General features: G+C 39.9%; 1 protein-coding gene across 1 annotated transcript; it reads left to right on the forward strand.

Moving 5' to 3' along the window:
• The first annotated feature begins 236 nt into the window (after positions 1-236).
• Positions 237-11730, forward strand: LOC139745599 (N-acetylgalactosaminyltransferase 7-like). The gene is made up of 11 exons (XM_071655995.1): positions 237-422; positions 3416-3639; positions 4070-4236; positions 4696-4909; positions 6026-6199; positions 6914-7031; positions 7424-7546; positions 8606-8824; positions 9991-10056; positions 10792-10956; positions 11535-11730. Exons 1-11 carry the CDS (start codon positions 237-239, stop codon positions 11694-11696), a joined length of 1818 nt encoding a protein of 605 aa, XP_071512096.1. The 3' UTR covers positions 11697-11730.
• The last annotated feature ends 340 nt before the right edge of the window (positions 11731-12070 follow it).

The following is a 12070-nucleotide window of genomic DNA, read 5'->3' on the forward strand; positions in this document are numbered from 1 at the left end:
TGAGTTTCGGTCTCTCAGCTTATGAAAGCGGCAGGAGTTCGGCAGTTTCTGTGAAAGGAGACTTTAATGTGATTCATGGAAGGAACTCGAATGAATATCAACAAATCATCGTCGTCGACCAACGCTTTCAAACTGAATCATACGAGCTCTCACACTCCGATATTGGAGAACGACGGTGCTGACAGGTAGCCATCGGGAATTAGAAGGGACTCTACGCCTACACTCTGGCGGACAAAATGGCTCGCTCGTGCCGCAGACGATCGCGTTGTTTGTGGCTTGTCATTGTCAGTCTCTTGATAGTAACAGTGGCGCCGATTTTACTTATCTTTTTATCGTCGAAAGATTCCACCCTGTGGTCTCCGTTTGACGAGGTCAGAGGAATTCGAAAAGAAGACACCCAAGCAGAAGAAAAGGTAGAGTACGCGCCATTGACACAACAGACCATCCCAACCACTTTTTTTTTTTTTTTTTAATGCGGGGGGGGGGGGGTACGTAGGAGTGAAACTGGGCAACGAATCCAGGTTACGTTTTCATTTTATGCCTATGAATCTGTAACTTGATACTTGACAAGGTACAACTCCCTTTAGCAACTCACACAATAAACTATAAAATTACTGGGATGATTTATGTGGAGTGAGCCGTCGGATGGAGTGTCACGGCGTGTAGAAATGGTGGTATACTAGGCAAGCATATAGCAGTCAATAAATGTACAGTAAAATTTGCGTCAGCTATAAGTAATGATCATCTTGTTTTCAACAATCCAAATAGATTTGTAGAAGAAAAAAAACTGTGTGTTTTAACTCACTTTCATAGCAAACAGTCAAAAATCCATAATGATATCGATCATGATATTTAGACCCACTTTGATGTGCACCTGTGTGCACGTATTGTATTATGCGCGTCTCGTGTTTTATCATATTTTGCGTGTCGTATATTTTGGATAAGGGCTGTCGGAATATGTGGAATATGCGAATATGAACACTTGTCACCTGGATTTTTTTCCAAGTGATATCACATGTAGCGAGAAGTAGCAGACAATTCATCGAGAGACGAAGATATTTTTTTTTTCAACGTGCGCCAACAATTTTGAAAAGCGACACTTCCATCTGGTTTTCATTCCAAGATTGCGTCTGTGCCAAGTGGCTGTTTGCTGTTTCGCTACAAAGTGATTAGCACCGTGATCGCTTCAAAGTAATGTGGAATGATGTGGCCTGTCACTCATCCTTGATCAGTCAATTTTAAGTAGCAGCACAACATTGTAGCAGTCCTGGAACGAAATTGTTTTTTATCCTTGGATTGACAATGTATAGGCCTAATGTAATAATAATGCACTGGTGTAAAACGCCGGACATTATCTGATCGATACATGACAATTATGTCAAAGCTCATACAGAAAGTAATTTTCGTCAACTTAATTTGATAAATCAAGCTTCGACATTTTAAAGGCTGGAAAAGCTTATGTTTCAAAGGGAGGAAAAAGCCTTTCAATCGAATGTAACCTGGTATAAATTTCAGTGAATTTGAAAGACATTCCTATCATATTTAAGACGGCATGGCTTAACGGTTATTGGTTAAAGAGCAAGTCACTACTACCCATCGCAAAGTCACTGACTGACTTGACTGATCTCATTTATCATAAATAAAAAAGAACAGTAAACAAGTTATGTGCGATAAAGATGTGATAAAGATGTAACCAATATTTTAAGTGTACTCTATGAGACGGGTATTTAACCATCACAGATAGTGGAGCTATAGAATTTGAAGCTAATCTGTAGCACTTAGATAATTCAGATCTCTATAAACTGGTTAATATGTTTATGGCAGAGGTAGAAATTGAGGATTTTAACCTTATATACCTTAGTATTCATCTCCATTTCTTTGCTTTGAGACCAACTATACTGAAATTCTTAACAGTGCTCTTGCTCCAATATTCCATTTGTGGATACATTCGCACATGAATTAAACATCGCGAGATGAAATTGTAAAAGCAAAATTATTATTTTTTTTTTTAATGAAGCGCATCTGCTCTCCGTGGTTGGGATAATCAATAGAAACACTTCATTTGAAACACAATCTAATGTTTTAGAGTGAAAAAGAAACGACTACTCAAAGAGACTGATTTCAGGCACGGATTGATGGTATGTAACCATGGTAACAGCTACTTTTTATGAGCTTTTGAATGATTGTCCTGAAACGATGTCATTGTCAGGGTCACGCAAAGAAACATTCTCGCCGTTCCCGTTACATCTGATATTCGAAGAAGGACTGACGATCAAAGTGTAGTAAACCCCCTTTAATTAATGTTTTCACTTCGGATTAAGCTCATCTCGATTTCCACAGTATTTGATTCAATCTATTGCAGTCTGAGGAGGCAAATAGTATGTTTATTTTCCAAAGTATGAATCCGAGAAAGTGTATCGGTTCTCTATCAACACGATAATACTGCCTCATAAACAAAAGAAGGCTTATTCAAAGGCGTGATTGCCATATTCTGCACATTCATCACGCCAAGCCAAACACGAACCAAACCTCCACTACTTTCAATCCATTTTGTAGAGAGCCCGCCTAAACAAACTGATTCCTATCAGAGTATATTGCGAGGCTCGATATCGCGCACGACACAATTTCTTGTATCCATGGAAACTGATGGCGATCTGCCTCCATGTACAGTGTTGCTCACAGCCAGTGCTCACTTCCTTGTTACTTATACCACCATTGTATCCTTTGGAAGCAGCGAGGCCTCTTCATTGCATTATGAAAACAGAGATACCGCATTGCGTATAATCATAATTATACACGCGTTAAGAGGCTTGGTGTAATAATCATTGTGTATCTTTGTTTCAGCCGCTACTCCCGTCGATAAAATCAACCAACATGCAGCAGGAGCTTCTTGTTTAGACGGGGCTGATGCATTTTACTCAAATTAAAGGGGGCGTTGTCCGTGTAATCTCCAGGAGAAAATAAAAAATCATACGCAAGTGTAGGGTAAATTTCTCCCCACGGGTCCATGTTTCAAGAAACCCAGCATCCATACGAATCCAAATTGGGTAAAATGTCCAAAATGCAGGAATGTAAAGGATACGTAGCTGTCATGTGCCTTAAGGCCACCGCACACTTCACGACTTTCGGTCGCACGACTGACCAACTTTGGATCTGAAATAAACAAGCATGTTTATTCAGAGGCTATTGTAATTTACTTCGGATCCAAAGTCGGTCAGTCGTGCGAACGGAAGTCGTATACTGTGCGGCGGGCTTATTTAGACACATTCACCGTACTCAAGATACATGTAGTCGAAATTTGATGTTAAAAGGTGGTTTTTCATACAGTTTGGGGTGACCACGGAGATTAGGATAGAAAACCCTGTCCATAGCTCTAGCGCCTTCTATATATCTTCTGTTTTTTCTCCCTTTTCAGACCCTCATTGTCGAACCACCTGTACTCAAGTCGACGATCGGAAACTTCGAGCCGCCACCCGAGGAGGAGCGCCGTCACGGCCCCGGGGAGTATGGGCGCGCCGTCATGCTGAATCCCAAGGAAAGTGACAGATACCAGCAGAGCTACAAGGACTACGGCTTCAATATGGTCATCAGTGATCGCATCTCGCTTGACCGTACCGTCAACGACATCAGACACGATGAGTAAGTGAATTATGATAATAATAAAGCCGCAAAAGGTTAGTGAACAAACCTTCTCTTGTCAAAGGAGGAGACAGTTTAACTTCATTAGACTTTATGAGACATCATACCCAGAAAAAAAAAAGTAATAGAAACGGCTATTTCCAGGTTGAAGAACAACGAAAAACATGCACAGGAAGTCACTTAGTTGAGTTAATGAAATTGTTTTCCTGTATTTTTATACACTATTTATGATACATAATAACAGTTCCTTGTCTTTTAATAATGGACCTGGGCCTAGTGTGAATAGCGCTATTTACTTTTTGAAATATTAATTTCCGTAGATTCTATTTCCAAACCAAGCAGGATTATTTCATCAATCAAATTATACTTCATGAGGTTGGCGGCGGAAAAGCAAAAATTACACATTCTCTATCTCATAAACCTGCCTCAGATGCCGATACTGGCACTATCCAACCAACCTTCCCAATACGAGCGTCATCATCGTGTTCCACAACGAGGGCTGGTCGACGCTTCTCCGCACCGTTCACAGTATCATCAACAACTCACCTCAACACCTCCTCGATGAAGTCGTCCTCATCGACGACTTCAGTGACAAACGTAAGTAGTATTCTGCATTCCGAACACTGCACCCTCAACAAGAATACGTATAATGTGAATAATTGATGCACGGACACAAATGACGTCATAACGTTTAAACAATAGTTGTTGACTTGTCATTCTTTAATGTGAAAGAAGCATGACACGTTATGAACGGATATGACAGATTTAATACACGATCTAGCTTGCCTCCACTGGGTAAACATCACGATGTTCACCGTAAGTTAGGGGAAAGGGAAACGAACGGCGTCACCTAGGCAACAAGGCAGCTTGCCTCTCAATCTGTGCATTATGCAAACAGACTGATTTTATCCGTGTATCATGAAGGTGTTAAATACTTGCATATTCAAAATAAATTTCGTGGAGGATTCATGTAAAGGTCATTTTCTTCATTCCATGTAGCAATAGGAATAATCTCTATTTCTTTCGTTTTCAATCATTTCCCTCTCTCCTGTCAAGGGCACCTCAAGGCACGTCTAGATGAGTACATCCAGGAACCTCGCTTCATGGGCAAGGTGAAACTCTTCAGGAATACCAGGCGAGAAGGCCTGATCCGATCCCGAATCTTCGGCGCTGAGAAGGCTCGAGGACAGGTGGTCACTTTCCTGGACGCCCACTGCGAGTGTTCTCCCAACTGGCTGGTCCCACTCCTCACTGAAATAGCACTGAACAGGTATTCCGTGTCGTCGTATTGAATTAAAACTTAGATTTCCTTTGTATCAATGTGTCGTTATTTTTAATCATACACAACGAAGTGATACTCTAACGTATGGTATATAGGTTAGAGGTATGGCATAGTTTTGGTTGAGATGAGGCTTCACGTTTCCAACACTTTTGCGAGATAATTAGAAACCTCTTATGAAATACTGAAGAGCATAGGAGGAATTCAAAATTTATTTGATTAAAATTGGTTTCGAAATAGCTAAGATATCAAAAAACAAAGAGGTCCAATAAAAATGGCACCCACCTTTCATTACGACCACTTTGTTTTGCTTTTTTATACCTCAGTCATTTCAAAACCGATTTTCATCAAATGAAATTTGAATTCCTCTTAGAAATGTATGCTCTTCAATATTTCTTAAGTGGTTTCTAATTATCTCACAAACAGTTAAAATCCGATTCCCCACCTCAACCAAAACTGTACTATCCCTTTAAGCTGCTTAGAACAATGCTTGTTCATACATCATCTCTTCTTACGACGACATCATTATGTCATGAGGTTACCATATTGAATTCAAACAAGGAAACACAGTAACAAGTCAGGAAGTCACATATTTTATTCTTGGTATAGGGTAGTACATGAATATTCATTGACTCATGCAGCAACGTTTGACGGATTCGATATAATGCTAGACAGCATTATCGTCGGAAAAATACACAGTAAGAACACATCAAGGCGTTATATACCCATGAGTGAAGCTTTTGAAACTCGACTGCAAGAAAATATCAGCTGAATGCCTCAGTTTGGTGTGAGACCTCACTATTTCGCCACGTTTAGAATCTTGTTCTGTTAAAATCAGTGATGCAGCAAATCTACCTTTTAAGCGGATCTGCGGGTAATGTTAAAAAAGGAATTGAATTCAACCATTTAGCTCTCACAATCAAAATGAAGTGATCTCGTACATATTATTTTGATGGAATATTTATGAAATTGTCAATAAAAAGATGTAATTAATGTATGGAAGGAGATCTAGCTGGGGAGCCCCCCCCCCCCCCCCCCCCCCAACACCGTTTTCGTCCCTACGGGACATTAATGTTATTACGGATTCTGGTTATCTTACACACACAGGACAACAGTCGTCTGCCCGACTGTCGATTCAATCGCACACGATACCTTCGAGTATCGATCGCAGGGGGACGGGTTGTGTCGTGGCGCTATGGACTGGGACTTCTGGTACAAACGGATCCCCGTGGACCTCACCCGCAAAAGGCTTGGCCTCAAGTACGCCAGTGAGCCGTACGAGTGAGTGAAACATGACTTCCTTCAGTGGCGTCACACTGACACAACCTAACTAACACAAGTTGACCATACGAATATGGATTTTTTTTTTAAATTTCGCACCAAGTAGGCCCGACATTTGTTAAAAGCAATCAAGCGCCGAAGCAAATACGATGCCTATACAGAAGATAACACGCGAACTGGCACCCGAGCCACACTAGAAGGCTATACAATGTCATGTTTACAAAGATGTGATGGTATTTCAGAAACAACTATCTGAAAAAAGTAATGTCACTTTACATTACTTTGTTTGATTATTGTTATACTGTACAAAAAAAAAACTTGTTTCTTAGAAGACGATGAAGGAAACAAAGACGAAAATTAGGGCCTATACGTGTTCTATGTTCTATGTAGGAACGAAAAAAATTGTGGGAATTATGGTATTCTTTGCGCCTCGTGCAATAGCAGCAGAAATACTTTTCCTGAACTACCCTCATACCACGATCTGCTTCTGTAAAATGATATGATACCATACGGTACCATTACAGGGGCGGATCCAGGAATTCCGTAAAGGGGGACGCAAGGAACCCCCCCCCCCCATTTTTTCTTTTTATTTCGTTTGTTTTAACCAAAAATTGCGCGCGCCCGGTGCGCCCCCCTGCACGGATCCGCCAGCATTAGGTAGTCAGATTGTAGTCAGCAATTCACTGTCTCTTTTCTTCTTTTTTTTCCCTTTAGCTCTCCAATGATGGCTGGAGGACTCTTCGCTCTTGATCGATCCTTTTTCTTTGAACTCGGTACTTACGATCCAGGACTTCAAATTTGGGGCGGTGAAAACTTTGAAATTTCTTTTAAGGTAAGTTTACGTGTAAGTGTGTGTGGTGTGTGCGTTAAAACCCAGACTACTTTCACAACGAAATTTTGTCTCGTTCAATACTTTGTCATGAGTGGGAAATCGACTTGATAAGTCCCACAGTACTCATTGTATTCGGCATTTTTCTCACGTCACATCAACAAGAATTTTTAATACATTTTCTGTGATATTCTGTGTACGATATCTAAAATGATATACAAAAGTACATTTGACTGGCAAAGAACAGTGCTGAATGACAGGCTATAGCATTAAGTCTGTTTAAAATGTCCAACTCTTGACACCATTTCACATTCCTGATATTTAGTTCTCGTATCTTGATGGCGTACGTAACTAAATCATTGTTTTTTGGGGCTCACTTTTCATCTTGAACACAGGCCTGGATGTGCGGGGGTCGCCTGAAGTTTATACCTTGCTCACGTGTCGGACACGTGTATCGCAAAGGTGTTCCATATACCTACCCCGACTCGGGTGTTCCGGGAGTCAGCGTCATACACTTAGTAAGTCATTACTAACCCATTTATTTCGTCAGTCTCATTATTCAGCTTCTGGAATGGATGATGTTTATCTATTCATCACCATTGAGTTATGTGAATAATAGCTTTTGAATATATTTTGAGTGGCCATTTAGCTTTCTTTGTAAATAGAAATTGGTCTAAATCACGCAAGAGAGCACCTGTTGTGGCCCAACAGGGGCGGATCCAGGAATTCCGTAAAAGGGAGGCGCCTTTATAAAATAAAAGGGGGCGCACGCACCCCTCATTTTTTTCTTGTTATTTCTTTTATTAAAAAAAAAATGATGAGGGGGCGCGCGCCCGGTGCTCCCCCTCTGGATCCGCCACTGGTTAAAGCCACTGACTATCAGCCACGAGGTTCCTGGATCAAGTCCCCTATATGCAGCGGTTGTGCCTCTATAGGCAGAGCATTTTATCCTCATTGCCTATAGTCCTTCGGAAGGAACTTCAAGCTGTCGGTCATTGCCTTCTAAGCGTCGCATAGAATATAATTCAGACAGTTTAAAAACAAATAACGAACAAGTAATAAATGAATCTGGGAATGGAATGCGTTGCCGCTGTTACTCAGAAGGATAGGAGTGAAGACAGCGACGAGAGCGATAACGCAATCAAAATAATGAAGAGAATTGAGAATACTGATAACGATTGAATAGTAGTGAGGATCTAGAGACACGAGCAATGATGATAAGTGAGAGTTATAATGATGATATTGACTAAGATGATGACGGTGGTGATGATGGTAATGATAATGATAATAATACTTATTACAAACATAAAATCAATTAATAACCGTGAAAGTTGTCAATATTATTATTATCATTATTATTATTATTATTATTATTATTATTATTATTATTATTATTATTATTTTCGTTATCATCATCATCATCATCATCATCAAATTGATAATAATGATGATTATATTGATAATATTATAATGATGAAACCTTTGTTTTGACATCAGTTTACATGAAATGTTCAAATGCATGAGTAATAAAAGTGCAGATCTTAAGTCAACAAAAATAATTTCTGTTCCTTTCTCAGAATTATATGCGAGTTGCTGAGGTGTGGCTTGACGAGTACAAGGAATACTTCTACACATCTCGGCCGGACCTACGGGGTAAGCCGTTTGGCGACATCGGCGAACAGGTGCGATTTCGCAAGCACAACTGCCCCAAGTCCTTCAAGTGGTTCATGGAAGAAGTCGCCTTTGACTCTCTGGAGAAGTACCCCCCGCCACCACCCAACCAGGGATGGGGAGAGGTACGACATAGAGCCCCCTTTTTTAAGTCCATTAACCCTCTGCATGCCAACAATAATGTCTTGTCCATAGGTATGTGTGTAAAACGTGTGCACATTATTGATTCATTGGCGCAGAAAGAGTTGATACCTTACCTCCTTTCTTGTTTAACTTTATGCATGCGCGATAGCCTCACTCTCTCTGGGAAGTGTTTTGCGAATAAAGATACGACACGTTAACTTTTAACAAAATCGTACAGAAAACAAAAGGTTGAAGACAAATGCAATGGTAAAAAAAAAATACTGCTTACGCACAAAGACAAACGAGTATTTATTAATCAAGGAATTCACAATGACTATACTTTGACATAGATTGAAATGAAAAGATTTTAACTAAAGAGAGCAAGGTAAAAGTATAAGCAAAAATTTAAATACATGTAGTAAGCAACTTTTGAGCGGGTGTTCGCCAGATTGTTAAAGTAGATTCCACGATGCAATAGGCGTTTGGTTATTCAAAGAATAAAATATTTTGTCTTATTTTTGGCATCCCACGTAGGTCTACAGCTCGGTATATAAATAAAGTTAACCCATTCGGAGACACTGTCACAAACAGACCAGGGGCTGTTACACACGAATCTCGCAGTATCAATAGCTCACCCGAAACGAAAGTAGTAGGTACTGAGTAGCGGTGCTAACCTGAAATGCTGATATAATTGATCGGTTGTTGCTACGGTGATTTCCGCGACTCTAAGGAAGTATAGTGCTACGTCGTTAACTCGTCGGTGTTATGATATTTTAGTTCACCGGAAGTATAATACTTGCGTGCTTAGGTAGTTATGTACTTCCGCTTTTTATCTACGTGTTTTTGTTCATGAGGCATTGTACTGTGAATGCGTATCATATTAATTGGTTTTTGCTCCATGAACTTGGGGTTGTGAGGGGACCATTATTAGCATGTTCCCAGGATTATCAAGTTGAAACATTCCTTTAAAGTATACTCCCTAACATAGTGCCATAATGGAAAATTAGTGCATATTGCAATATTTAACACTCCAGGTACTACTTAATCAGCGGTACCACTTTTCAAAAAGTCATTTGTATTCCTCTTTCTTTTCCAGTTTAAATCATTCACAAAGTTCGACTTGTTGACTTGACGAGCGAATTTCGCCATTCTACCCCTATTCCTACAGGTGAAATCACCCTATACGGGCATGTGTGTGGACACTATGGGCCACCAAGACGTGGCTGGGGGCGAGGTTGGTGTACTACCGATTTTCCCACCATCGATTGCAATTTCGGTTTTATCTTCATGTCTGTCTTTTTTTCTTTTACTTCTTTTTTGGTTTTACGTCTTGTCTTTTCTTCCCGCGAACTTTTTTTGGTTAATAATTTTGATTTTCGTCGTTTCCCAACTGAAATCGTACATTGTATTATCACTGGATTATTTCACACATATCTAATGCATACGGTACATTTAGAGTACAAATCGACAGTTCTGTAGGCAGAACCTGCGTTTACAAGCTTTGCTTTTGCGGTTCCATCATATTTCACAAGTTATAGAGAATTGTCTTATGTACATTATGTATGCTGACACACTTTCTGTTCATGACCCGACTTATAACATATTTTGTTTCTTTCTTGGTTTATATTCTTTTTTCTTTTTTTTTTTTTTTTTTTGGGGGGGGGGATGTATTTTGATGTCAAGTGAATAAACGTGCTGGAACTGTCCACTGTGTCTCGAGTGCAAGACCACTGCAGTTTCAGTTATTCAATTCAATATGAAAACTGTGTTTTCCCTTTAATCAAAATGTAACCTGTAAACTAGAATTTGATTTTGATTTAACTGGATGCAAAATTTGAATTTCTTCCTGTTTGATTTGAAAATGGCGAAGGGTGCGATACGCCTCTGAGTCATTTCTATAGATGTGCTGCGCGATAAATGAGATTCTCACTTTTTCATAACTTTTATTGTTCACAATCCCGTAACTCAGGTCGGTGTTTACTACTGCCACGGGATGGGCGGCAACCAGCGATTTCGGCTCACGGGCGACGGCGAGTTCGTCCATCACGACCACTGCTTTTACGTCGACGGCGGCGCTATTCGCATCGACAAGTGTGACAGAATTCACAGAAAATCCTTTTGGGTGCTTGACAAGGTACCTCTTTTTAGGGATTTCGTTTACCTATTCTCTCTTAGCAAATGAAGTCTACTATTTCTAGTACATGATTGACTGGAAATTTGATATATAGCTTTGTTTTATTTTGATTGAAGTCGAAGGGGACGCGCCGCAATAATGGTTCCGATTTGAAAAATGATAAAAGAAGCACGGAAACGAGTTTCAATTTCTACAGAGTAATTATCACGTGTGATAAAACGGAAAGAGCATTTGCCAGTAAGAAGATTCATCTTGCACTCAACTTAATTTCACTTACAATTTTACCTCATAAGATAAGCAAATACATAAACATGAACTGATAACGATTATGATGTTGGTGATGATGATGATGATGATGATGATGATGATGATGATGATTATGATGATGATGATGATTGTTGTTATAATTACTATCGTCATTATCATCATTATTACTATTATCCTTATTATCATTATTTTTATTTTTATTATTATCATTATCATTGTCATTACTATCGTCATCATCATCAGCATCATCATTATCATCGAATTATCATTATTAATGATCTGAATCTTTCCTGCAATTTTTGTCATACCAGGATAACCAGAGAATTCAGCTGAGCAATAGCAACCTGTGCATGGACCACGACAGCAACGAAAGGAGGCTGCTCGTCCTCGAGTGCGACAACGAGCGGGGTTCCCAGCAGTTCAACATCAACCCTCCGGAGGAGATCGCAGTCGAGGAGAAGGCCGCACGGTAGCATTAAATAACCCCAGCATTACGGTGTCTTCAAAAATTCACGGGGTGTGCAACAGTGTATAAAAGAGTGTATTCATCGTTGTGAGCAAAGGAAATATGTCGGCTCCGGCTCGATCTACATCATTACTTAATATAAGAAATACAGATGTGCTGTAATGGATGTGTATAGGAACATAAGAAATGCAACGAGAAAAGACAACATGCAGATTTCTTGTATTTTCTCCGGCCAGATACAGCCAGGTTGTGGTGGAGGATTGTCAGTGATATGACCGCAGGACGGATTGGACGTCGAATGGCAAGTGCGTTTATTTCTGTCCTGAGCCAAAACATTGAAAGTGCCTCTACTTTTTGTATATTCCTTTCGTGCCTTGGTAC

This window comes from Diadema antillarum, unplaced genomic scaffold, assembly GCF_040938485.1.
Source record: "Diadema antillarum isolate AM-2024a unplaced genomic scaffold, OU_Dant_1.0 scf00000036, whole genome shotgun sequence".
Taxonomy (NCBI): Eukaryota; Metazoa; Echinodermata; class Echinoidea; order Diadematoida; family Diadematidae; genus Diadema; species Diadema antillarum.